The sequence below is a fragment of the Bubalus bubalis genome, chromosome 3 (genome assembly GCF_019923935.1).
Source record: "Bubalus bubalis isolate 160015118507 breed Murrah chromosome 3, NDDB_SH_1, whole genome shotgun sequence".
NCBI lineage: Eukaryota > Metazoa > Chordata > Mammalia > Artiodactyla > Bovidae > Bubalus > Bubalus bubalis.
Window position 1 is genome coordinate 141,117,475 of NC_059159.1, and position 13,319 is coordinate 141,130,793.

At 36.8% G+C, this 13,319-nt stretch overlaps 1 protein-coding gene across 15 annotated transcripts in view; it reads right to left on the reverse strand.

The window, feature by feature from the left end:
• Positions 1-1,354: 1,354 nt before the first annotated feature.
• The window catches only part of TUT7 (terminal uridylyl transferase 7), a 59,016-nt gene continuing 47,051 nt past the window's right edge, over positions 1,355-13,319 (reverse strand). For 6 of the 15 annotated variants that reach the window (XM_044940248.2, XM_025281980.3, XM_006066848.4 and 3 more), the window contains one exon: positions 12,420-12,830. In XM_044940248.2, the coding sequence (XP_044796183.2) occupies positions 12,535-12,830 (296 nt within the window). In that variant the 3' untranslated portion in view covers positions 12,420-12,534. The other 9 variants (XM_025281978.3, XM_044940249.2, XM_025281979.3 and 6 more) reach the window with 9 other exon arrangements.

Sequence of the window (13,319 nt, forward strand, 5' to 3'; positions counted from 1 at the left end):
TAGGGTGCTGAGAAGGGGCTGGGACCAGCACCCAAGTAAAGGGAGTGAAGAACCAAGGGCAACACATTATCCAGGTCTGCTGGCAAGCATTCGTCACTGTCCCACTAATTCAGTGTGAGGAATTGAAAAAGCTATCAAATTCATTGGACAGAATCTACTCTAGGAGAATAAAATGTAGGGAACTTTTAAACATTCTTAAAAGGATATATGAAAATGGCATCCTGAAAAGGAAGATAAGAAAAAACTAAAAGACAGGAACAGGAAGGTGATGGGTGGTAGGTTAGGTAAGTTCAAGAAAATTAAATGTATAGTAACAAAAAAATTGATGTGAGAAATGGCAGAATGACACTAAAAATCAAGCCAGTCACGTGGAGATCAAGCTTGACAAGTTTTCCCAACAGAAAGGAAGGAGATGATTGGGAGAGGCATTTGAGAAAGAAAAATATTTCTGAGAAACAAATTATGAAAAAGATATATTCTACAACAAACAAACAAAACTTAGGTGGGGAGAGACACTGGATTCACTTTTGTTTCAGACAAAAGTTAATGTCAAACCTTTGTTTGATACAAAAGGTGTAAGGAGAAATAAACACAGAAGCATCCAAACAGAAAAATAAAACCTATAAGGGAACAAAAATAAGATTGGCTGTAGTCTTCTGTGACTATGCCAGAAGACAACAGAATGGTATCAAATCTTTTCAAGGAAAGTGACGAGAATTTTATGTCCAGTCGACTTTGCAGAGCCACGCAGCCAAAAAAGAAATGTGTGCGCGCGTGCAGGCTCAGTGGCTTCAATCGTGTCAGACTCTGTGACCCTATGGACTGTAGCCCACCAGGCTCCTCTGTCCATGGGATTCTCCAGGCAAGGTTACTGGAGTGGGCTGCCATGCCCTCTTCCAGGGGATCTTCCTAGCCCAGGGATCGAACCCGTGTCTCCCGCACTGCAGACCGATTCTTTACCCACTGGGTCCTCTGGGAAGCCCTCCCCACTGCTGCCCCAAATAAATAAAGTTAATTTTGATATGATTCTTCTTTAGCTGGAAAATGTCTTCAAGGAATTTGTTTAAAAGAAAAGCATACGGGTGTGCTCCTTTCGAGCCCTCTTCTATCTGGGAACGCTTGCCCAGCAAGCACCCCCAGCAGCCCTCCCTATGCATTCATGCCCTCAAGTCTGTGTGACTCATCTGCACACTCACGGGACTTGGCAGGCACTGGCTGTCAGTGAACACCAGACAGCATGAGCACATGGAGATGTAGCGAGGAATAAAGGGGAGCAGAGCTGTACGGCCCTTAATCCTTCACCTGGTTTCCTCATGAAATTTAGGACTCTCATTGGAAAGTAAGGTGGATAAAATTACAGGTTGAAATCTTGATTTTATTTCAAAATGATAATCCGAGGCATGGTTCTGACCACTTCTGAAGGGCTCATGAATTAGAGAAACAGTTCCATGAAGGCTCCAGTCAGATCAAAATGATACCAATCAAACTTGTGATTGGCAGAAATAGCCTCTTTAATCATCAGGGATTTTAAAAGTCACCCACCCTGATTTCGGAGTATCATAAAAAGTAAAAATTACTTTTATTTTGTCATTTTTCCTTTGCAAATGTTTTTAGCAGCAAACAGGACTATTGTTTTCCTTCATTTTTATGACCATAGTACTTATATGTCATTTCATTTTTATGACCATACTAGTTATATGTCAACTTAAAATTAGAGAGGGAAAAAATCAAAAGCCCTTCAGTGGCACCGCTCATCTGTAGGAGACTCACATAATAGGTACTCATGTTCACGTTATCAATTCTACAAATATCAATAAAATAAGGTTTGTAAATCGTAAATACAGCAGTAGCAGTTCACACGTTTTGACACGCTTTCACACAAGGATTCAGTTGACAACAATAAATATAATTTCCCCTCTTTAAAACAAACAAAAAGGATTTATAAAGGATTAATTTACTTGGAGTTTATCAGCCCACTATTTTTAGTGTGCTCTGAAATAATTAAAAAGCTTGAAATTGTATTCAATGAATACTGGCCCATAGTTACATTTTTTTTTTTTTTAAACCTGTCTTAAATACATACATCATGGCTTTCTATTGAAATCCTTAAATCTATAGGGATCTGTAGTAGGTAAGACTATATTAAACATTTTTTCCTCATTAACAATTTCATTAAGTTAAAAAAATCTGACATTTCCCTTAAATGTTAAGTCGAAGCCTGATCTATGCTGCTGTGTCCTGTGAAATGAACCTAATTTTCAAAGTGAATAGAACGCCTGAGTGGCCATTTAGAATGCGGCATTTTCCTTCCCTCATGATTCCTGCTGGGTCCTCTTCGCTGAGGCTTTTCCCTGAGTCATATATTTACTGGAAAGGCTACCTAGAGGAGGGGAAAAAACAAAACCCAACATAAATGAAACAGGCCTCACTTTATCGTAAACGCTATACAATTACTTCTTACGGTTAATTATTTACAGAAACCTCATACTTGTCACTTGTTTTGAATCAAGTCATCTGGCTAGATATAAAAAGGTACAACAAAAGCCTCGTCATATTCTTTCTAAATGCAGATGAGCTGCTAGAGTGACGTCATGTTATGACATGTATGCTCACTACTGGTATAGAGGCCAGGAGAACTTTTAAAAGCTCTGCTTTGCATCTGCAACCAAACAGAATAAACTCTAAAGAATTCTTTGGTCAGAAATAAATATCTTGTGTCATTACTCTGCAGACATGAAGCTGTGAATGGTGACATGGTAGCCATAACTTATTGATTTAAAAGAAAAAAAGGAAATTTATTGTATTTACAGCTGCTGGACAGAAATGGGGACTGCTAATTACATGCACACCACAGAACAGTTAATAAATTTTGTTTTGGAGTCAAAACAAATAGTTCAATGAAACAATAAAACTGACAAATTCTTAAGTGATTACTTACAAGAAAGTAGTATCTGACAAAGGATATACACACATTGATTATACACATTTCAAACCAATGGTGGAAAGTATGGATTGTTCAATAACTGGTATTGTGTCAAACAAGTAATTTTGGAAGGAAAGGGATAGAGAAGTTTCCTTCCTCACATCATACCTTTCCTCCTCACCTAATTTCAAATGAATTATAGAATTAAATATGAGAGAGTCAAAGTATAAGAAGTAGTGAATATTCTGGAGGGGGAAAGAGTTTCCTCAGTATACCACATTATGCTTTACTTATTAAAAGGGCTTTCTATTCTTAGCACTAAAGAAATTACAAATCCATAGAAAAAAGACAAACACTAATAGACAGCTGGTGAAAGAAAAAGCAACATATGAAAGAGAAAAAAAAGCATGTAAGTAGATAAAAATTAATCAATATCAGTGGGTAATCAAAGAGATGCAAAGTAAAACAAGGTATCAATTCTTAACCACTAACTGCTGAAAGAAGAGCAGGAGGACAGGTAGGTGCACAGAAATTTTGCTAAAGGAATATTCATATAAACCAGAGAAACCTTGTAAAGCATGCAAATAACTCAAATATCCAGAACTTGGAATATGCCTAATTATATTATAAACACAGTAACATGTTAGGTATACAGAGAAGGATAATTAATAACATGAAAAATGAAGGTTATAAATCCTCATGAATTTTCATTAAACTAAAAATTAATAAAAAAACACATTTGAAAAACACCACTAATCAGGTATGTATTGCCTCATTTTTGCTTATCTGTAAAATGAAGACAATAATACCTATCCCCTTGGAGTTACTGTGAAGATTAAATACATTAATATAGGTAAAACAACTGAACAGTACCTGGCACATAGAAAGTGGTCAATCAATGCTAACTATTACCATTACATTGATGTAAAAAGATGGGAAGATTTTATCTCCAAAACTGAAATAATAGTTAATGCTCTAAAATGGGACAAGTATAAATGGCTTTTACTTTCAATTTGCCTAAACTATACTTTCTAAAATGTCCAAAGTCAACTTATTAAGTATGCAAACAAATTTATGCCCCCTCGAAAGCAAACTTTCCAAAGCAAGATATCCTGAGAGTCAACTCACAGTGAAAAATCAGTGATATGGCAGGAAGAATCAAAGCATCTATAGGTATAAATACCATATTCATACCACAGAGTGTCTACTGGTCAAAAATACCCGTCTGTGACATTCTAAACTGCATGAAGTACTGAGGAAAGGCTTTTCACTTAAGGGACAAAAATTTATATCAGTACCTCATACTCTATATACAACCAGATAGAATCAAGATCTAAATAAGAAAAATAAAGTTTTAAAGCTATTAGAAAAAAAATATAGATGGATATCTTTACAACTTTAGGTGAGGAACAATTTCTGAAAGACAATCCTAAAATCATGAATCACATGTTCATGAACACTAATCAGGGAAAACCAATCATCTATTTCAAAATTAAAAACTGAAATGATGTAAGATAAGATATACTGGAGAAAAATATTTAGAATGTATATGATAATAAATACATGGTATTCACAGCTAGTAAGCATATAAAAAGGTGCTCAGCATCACCAGAGTTAAAAAAAAAAATCCATTAGAACACCACAGTATTTTTTTCACTCATCATATTTGTATGAATAAACACTGCTGATGTAAGTGGCAACTGTTTCAGCCAATGAGGGGGTATCTGACAGTATCTAACGAAGTTGAAAAGGCACATATGCACATATGAAAATGCTCTACGACACAACAAATTGATTTCTAGGAACTCAAATCCTATAGAATCTCTCAAATATGCTCAAGAAGACTCACACAAGAGTGTTCGCTACGACACTGCTTGTAACAGCAAAACACCAGACATAATCTAAATGCTCATGCACTAGGTGATGTTTACATAAAATATTTTGTATTCATACGATGCAATACTGTAAAGAGACTAAATTCATATACAACATATATAAATTTCAAAATCATTTTGTTAGATATAAAAAATCAAGTTGTAAAACATTCATATTATACAGTGAGTCATTTAAATTTAAAAATTCACCAAGGATATGTATATTAAAGGATATATATGTTAAAGGATACATATGTAAGAGTTTAAAAAAGAATGGGTACCTGAATTCTTATTAATAATAAATGAGTGAAAAGAAAATATGAAAAAATAAAGCCTATTCTCTAGTAGATGAGTAGTTGTTATATTATTTAGATCTTAAAAAATTTTTTGCCCAAATGTTAAGAAACCATTCTAATAATACTTATAGTTCTATTACTTATCACTTAAACATGTAATCCTCTGTGTGTATATATATATATATAGGTGTGTGTGTGTATATATGTATATAAAATCTCAACATACCTGAAGAAGCTTCATGTAAAAAAATTTACACATAAAAAGATAAAACTATGGGACTTCCCTGGTTCAGTGGTTGGGACTCTGTGCTTCCACTGCAGGGTTTGATCCCCTGGTTGGGAACTAAGAACTTGCATGCCACACGGTTCAGTCAAGAAAAAAAGATAAAACTACTATAAATAAAATATGAATTTTTATGTAATCTGGGGGAAGAACATTAAATTCTTAAAAATGTGTAAGCATGACTTGAAACTACCATAAAGTTGGCTAGATCAAACTACTAGAACAAGTGTATGCATGGCAAAATAAATCATAAATGAGGCTGAAAAAATAATAAACTGGTGATGAAGGATACTGTAACATATTTGACAAAGCATGAATAAATTTCTAAGTAGAAAGAACTAAAGACAAAAATGAGTACTCAAAAATACCAAGATGTAACATGAAGAAATACAAATGAAAATGTGGGAAATTGTTAGCATTCAATGGTAATAACAGAACTTCAAGCAGACTGGCAAAAAAAGACTATCCTCAATGAAGCAAGGGTGTGGAAAAATTGTGAATGACTCTCTGAAACTGTCCACAATCACAATGTGGCATTATTGGTATCACTGTCAAAATATGGTTAATTTTAAACCTATTATTCTCCTAAGTGGGAATTTGTCCTGAGGCAATAACTAGACAAATATGCAAACTGACGTTGCAGTGTTTTATATAGACAGTGGTCTTCAACCTTGGGTACATGGTATTAAGCTATTCCTGAACAGCGTAAGAGGACAAGTGGGTAGAGTTTTAAGAGAGCTGCCCACAGTGCTTCAATTTTTATCTGAGTTCTATCTGAGAATGTCTTTGTGGACCAGGCTTTGGGGTGGTTCTCAGGAATCATACCACTTTCTCTTTACCCTTTCACAAGACAGAGAGAGACACGTGTGTTCTAACCATTCATCTCTTAATGTGGCACATTACCCTAGGGCGAAAAAAAAAAAAAACCCTTGGGAGGCAGAGAAGCACACAAAATGCTGGGATCTGTAGCAAAATGGGAATACATCTAATAAAAGCCCAAATTTTTAGCTTTCATAAAATTACACTGATAGCTGATGACCATCAGAATAACTTCTGATGATACGATTTACGTGATTTTTTGGTGATTTGATTAAAAAGGAATGGAAACAACTGAGTGGCACTGTTGTGTCTCTTCCCCTCCCAGACTCCAAAACCCCTTTCTAAGAAATCCCTTTTAATTTGCCATTATAAAGACTAATGAGGCTTCACAATGTTTATGAAGTATAAAACAAAAAGATTAGGAATAGAAATGATTCACTGTTTCATTCATGCAGTAAGCAGTACTACTCCGAAGATAAATGAATGCATGGGATAAAAATCTCATCTAATTAAATGACAGGCATTTTCAGTAAGTAAACATAGGAAGCAATTTTTAATCAAAATTTGTAACATTGGTTTTGGTCAATTATATTCTTCTACCAACTATAAAAACAATTTAGAAGACATTTTTACACTTTGAGATTTAACAAAAAGCTGAAAAACTCAATTTATATGAACACTTTTGTGGCCAGTCAATAAAATGCTTGAAATATATATGATAAAAATATATCATCTTAAGATAAAATTCCATGGAAGTGAAACAAAAGAATTCAAGGAGAAAAAAAAAGATGTAAAATTTCTGCAATAATATTTATATTTCATTTGATACATTTAAAAAGACTGATTTAAAAGTTTTGTTTTAAAAATGCCAATATTTTAAAAAAAACCTCCAGAAATTACATGTTTTGCAACTATGATGAAAAACAGATGTCAACTTAAACACATACAAGGAGATATATGGGTGGTTCAACATTTTGGGACCGAGTATGCAAGCAAAAAAGTTTTGAAGACACTGATATAACAAATATTTGAAGAGAACTAGTTCCATTAATAAAGAATGGTTAAATACATAATGTATGTTCATATACTGGAATATCAAGAAGGGTATGAAAAACAATGATCTATATATTCACTGATAAGATCTTCCCATATGGTTTTCAAAAAGTGCTTATATTATTTTACATATACTGTCATAAAGACCACTGTGCTTTTGTTTTTAATAAGTAAGCTATAACATTCTGGTCAAGGAAAAAAGTATACATTATCATAAAGGAGAAAAGATATTCACCAATCTCTTATAGCATCTCCAATATTTAAGATTTCAAACCCTTGGATTAAAATGGAATAAACAAAGACACAGAGGTAGTTTCTTTTGAAAAATAATTTTCTTTCCAAAAAACAGTAGTGGATTAAGAAAGAGAAAAATGTTAGTCTTGAGATTCTCATACCGAACAGTTTATGACTATGGTTCTTCAATCTCCACATACTCTTCTTTCGTTAAAAGTTTTCATTATGTATTTGTCCTAAGAGTTAGACAGTCAGAGCATAGTTGGAGACTTTCTGTTAACTACAGCAATTAGAGTAATAATTTATCGAGTGATGTGTGCCGGATACGGTGTTTAGGGCTTTACATATATGAAACTAATCCTTACAGTTGCCCTGTGAGCTATTAGCCCCAATTTATGGACAAGGAAACTGAGGCAGAGAGGCTCACTAACATGACAGAGGTAACAGACCTAGTAAATGATTGGGCTGGATGTCAAACTAGAGTAAGTCTGACTTTAAAGCTCATGTTCTTGATCACGCTCCCACTCTTCTTTACTCTGTCAAAATGAGTCCACCTCTAATCAATAAAACTTACTGAACATCTAAGGCACTGTTAGCTGTGTGTATGTGAGGGAGGGAGGAAAAGAGCAAGGAAACTTGTGGGATTTTCTATCTACTGCTGTCTCATTTGAGACTCAGGAACAATATGTAGCTTAGTGGAATGGAGGAAGTATCAGGAGAGGAAAGAGAACTTGGTTGATTATTGGATGTGGGTGGCTGCTTTAAGCACAGCAGCACGAGACAGATGGTGCTTTTGCCAATTTTATAAACAGGACACCTGGAGCTCAGAGGAGCTCACCTCTTTCTTCTAAGGTCAATTCAGCTATTGCGGAAGATCAGGGGCTGTACACACTAGGAGCTTCTCCTTAGGAAACCACCCATGCATCACAGATCAAGTCTGTGAAAAGAATGAGCTTTCTGGAAACTTAATCCTACTTAATGTTGAGACATTTCACATAACAACATACATAACTTGTATAAATTTTTCATGGATAAATTTGACAGTGTTAACAGTTGTCATTAACTTGAAGAGTTTATTAGAAAAGATAAGTTTTAACCACCTGTAATTTTTTTTTTTTTTTCCTGGTAGAAAGCAAACCTTATTTATTGCAGTAACATTTTTTTTTCTGTAGTAAGCTTAAGTTTTATGGTTACTCAAAAGATTTATAAAGATGTAAATCTTTCACTCAAAAGATAATTTATTGAAATCCTAGCCTACTGTCAATTGGTATTGCCATTTCTAGGTATATGCCTAACATCTGTACTTTTCCCCCACTTAAGAAATTATATTAAAATTTTACTTTCAAAATGCATAAAATCTTTAGCATAAGCAATGCTGACAGATGTCCTGCAGAACACCAAACGCCACTGGCGCCCACCAACCTCTGCTCTCAAATCATGCAGGTACTGTTCTAAGTGCTTTTACATAGATTTTGCAACAGTCCTACAAGATTAGTATTATTATTATCCCCTTTAACAGATGAGGAAACTGAAGCAATGGAGGATAAGATCACAGAGCCAGAAATCACACTGTGCAATCTGACAGCAAAAGCTGATATTCATCAACATCTTATCTTTGACAAAACAAATCTCAACTAAGTAAGGACCAGTATTTTCTTAAGAAAAGTGTTCTGGAAATGCCTATTCAAGGCTGAAGCTTGTAAAAACAAGTCTTTTGGCTTCTTTACATCTGTTAACTATGTGACCTTCAAACTCTCAGAGGATCTATCGGAAACAACCCCACAAACTGCAGTGGAGTCTGTCTCCAATCCACTTTCATTTGCTGAAGTAGCTTCCAAGGCAGCTTGTCAATCTCCTCATCCATGTTTCATGGCTACTCCCACTATCAATCAAATCCTCTCAGAACAGACCCCATTCTCATTTCACTCTATTTCATTTTGAGGGTTTTCCCAGTAGAACTTTTTTTATTTTTAAGTCCATGCATTCCAATGAGAACAATTACAAAACCTTCCCAGGAAAGAGCTGCTCTTGCCTGTTCTTACAGAATCTCCTATGTCTTCACCTTTCATGGATACCACATTCCCCTTTTGGATAAGTGTGACAATTCTTTGAAGATTTCTGTTTCTCTTTGGGACGTCCTACCTCAGTCTGATTGTACAGACACTTGATGCCATTTCGAATGTTTTTCCCAATCATTAAAAAAACACAACTGTAAAATATTCACATATTATAAAAATAAATGCCTATTTCTACGTAGATCATTTTATATATTTGAGGTAATTCATCTTAAGAAGTACTTAAATAATTTAATAATTCAATTTATTTTCCTTGTTAACATTCGAAGCAGAGACAACCAAATGCCCTTCGCCTGGAGCTTCCTTAGCTTTCCCAGGGTGAGACCACTGCGCCCTGGCTTATTGCAGCCTGGGCTGGCGATAGCAGGGAAGAGCTCTATCTGCTGCGGGGCTGGGGAGGCTGCCGAGGCTCTGGGAGCGCTCTCTCTCAGAAACTGACACCTGATTGGAGAGGTGGCTTAGCCTCTTCATTCTTTATAACTAACACAGGCATCTCTCCAACCTACAAGCAAACATTGTTTGCACCTTAGCAATAACATACAACACGTAAAAGCTGACCACAAAATAGGTGGCTTGTTTTACATTATATATAAAACTGTCAGGTTTTATCAATGAAGCTTTAAAATTTCAAAAACTTTTCTCATCAACTATACAATCAATTTAAAAAGAGTACACACGCTCTATTTTTTTAAAACAATTTCCCTTCTTTAATCCTACTTTATTGAAAATTAGAGAGGGGAAGAGAAAGAGATATTAAACAAAACTAGTTAAGTGTCTAAAGGCCAGCTGTTTGCATCATGATTTATAGTTTCATCCCCTTAAAAAAAAAGCTGAAAAAGTGATTCATTATATGTTAAAGTTACTTTGATTTTTCTTTTACTCTTCAAATTTCTCCCTTCTATTTCAGGATTAAAACTACTCTTGAAACACCAAGAAAGGCCTTCATAGCATCCTATTTTCCCCTCCTTTCCTTGGGCCTGGGGGGACTGGGTAGGGATTGGGGGTCCTGGCACTATGCAGCCATAGCTGAGGTCAGGTACCCTACAATTCTTCCAGCACTTCTCAGCACAACTCCCTACAATCAGGTCTTTCTGCCCCCTATTTCAAAGAAATGGCTCTTTTCAAAGTCACAGTGAGGGACTTCTGTGTTGCCAAATAAAATGCAGCGTTCTCAGTCCTTGTTGAACAGGTCTGTCAGAAGCAATTTGCACAAAGCCAACTGCCCCCCGTTTGAGGCACTTTCTCCATTAAAACTCCATTAAAAGATCAAACTCGCTGCTTCTCCATCCCCACTGTTAAACACTTTTTTCTGGGGGTGTGTTTCTGTCTCCTTGGTTTATTTTGCCTAAGCCTCTACATGCTTTTCTCATCTGCATGTATTTCCTACGTGATTGCAGTCAGATCCAGGGCTTAACTATCATCAATTACATACTGATTATCCTCAAATTTGTATCTGCAGATGGGACTTCTGCTCTAATTGCCAGGCTCCTTCCTATATCTACTTGGCTATTCAACACCTCTACCACAATATCCAGCAGGTCTCTTAAAACTTACACATTTAAAGCTGAACTCTATTTCTCCCCATAATCTGTTCTTCCTGATGGTTCCTCAGCACAGGAAATTCAAACTTCACTCTTCTAGCTGCTCAGGACAAAAAATCAGTGTCACCTCTGAGTCTCAAAATCTCATGATTTTCTGTCATGTCTTAACATCCAACTCATCAATGATCATGTCGGCACTACCTTTAAAGTCTCCAGAATATGAGCAGACCTCACTTCCTCCATCCCTTCCACCCCTGTCCAAGCTGTCCTCATTTCTCCCATGAACTACAGAAGGAGCCTCCTTGTTGGTTTTTCACCCTTGCCTCCTCAGTAGTCATAGTGAACCTTTTAAGACAATTCTACCACTCCTTTGCCTCCAACAGCTGCCCATCTCATGTAGAGGAAAAAACCCATCCCTACCACCGCTGAAGGAGCTGTGTGACCCACAGTCGTGTACCCTGACCTCACCTCCAGTTACCCTCCTCCCTCATCCGGCTTAGTGTCACCACTTGGGACAAAACTGTTTTCAGCTCTGTTGTAAGAGTCTAAATCCAAGTTCTTCTTGACTTGCTTCTTCCTTTTACTTTGATTCTTTGCTGAAATGTTACTTTATCAGAGGGTGCCTCCTTCCCAACATTCTCTTTTCCTTTTCCTTCTTTATATTTTTTAACATCTGTCGCCACATGAAATATGTCTGTCTCTTTTCTGACAAGAAGGCAGAGTAAATGAGAGAAGGGGCTTTTATCTTCAGTATTTAGGCCCACACCCCACACCTGGAGGGGGCGGGTGGGTGGGAGGTGTGGCTTAATATTTGTTGAAGGAACCAGTAAATAAGTGACATAGTTGAGACAGAGTGTTCAGACCCACAATTACTTTCTTTGGTGGCAAATAATCTCCATGAGAATACACTGCTGACAAGCCAGTGGCAATTTCAAAGCAGAAACAAAAAGTGTAGAAGAGGAACAAATAATTAGAGACTATGGTTCCCTATGGTTCCTATTCAAGGATGGTATAAGAATCACCTAGAACATTAAAAAAAAAAAAAAAAAACAGGCTTAAGCCTAACCCTCGAAGAATCTGATTTAGGAAATGAAGGTCGAGGGCAAGTGTATTTTTAAAAGCTCCCCAAGTTATTCTGATGTCCAATCGCTGTTAAAACCACTTATTCAAAGGAAGCGTCTCAAAAGGCATGTGGTACGCTATGCAGTAAATAAAACAACACACATTTGTTTTTTTAAAAAACCCACATACCTGACTGGGGACTCAAAAATATAGATGTTTTTTGTTGCTTTTGGTCTTCATGTAAAAGCACTGCCTAAAAAACGAAATAGACTGGTTTACAAAGTCGAAAGGAACAGCATCTGAAACAGTCTGAAAACTGTAACCAAATCCAAGGAGAGCTGAAATTAGGCATGTGGGTGGCAGAACTTTGCAAGTTAATCGACAAGCAAGACACATCTGCAGGACCCCGAAAGGCACGCCGGGCAGCCGGTGCACAGCAAGCTCACCGCACATGGCACCTCAGGCAGAGCGGAGGAGCCACCTGAACTGCCCAGCCCCTCCCGAGCACCTGGCCCAGAGCTGCTTGTATTCAGAGTGTTTGCGGGAGAGGCAGAGACGGGAGGGTTTCCTGCTCGGGTCTGAGCTAGGTTTACCTGAACAAATGTGCCAGCTGGTCTCAAAGGGTTAGGTGAAGAAGGGGATCCAAATACACAATCTGATTTAGACAGACCTGAGAAAGAAATGAGCACTTTTTGTTCCTACTTTAAATTGAAAGCAGTGGCCCTGTTTCAAACTTTCACAGAAAGATTTTCTGTTGAGATGACAGAAGCTCTACTCAAAATATTATGTGGACAAAATTCTAATGTATTAGAAGAAATGAGATGGAAGAACATAATCTTTAGACAGAAGCTGATTATTTTTAATTGCTATTGGAGGAAATTTACCATACTTTAGCTCCACTCCTCTTTTAATTCCTTTTGCTGTGTGTGTGTGTGTGTGTGTGTGTGTGTGTTAGTCGCTCAGTCGTGTCTGACTCTTTGTATACCTATGGACTGCAGCCTGCCAGGCTGTTCTGGAATTCTCCTGGCAAGAATACTGGAGTGGGTAGCCATTCCCTTCTCCGGGGATCTTCCTGACCCAGGAATTGAACCCAGGTCTCCTGCATTGCAGGCAGATTCTTTACTGTCTGAGATACCAGGGAAGCCCTTCCTCTTTTTGT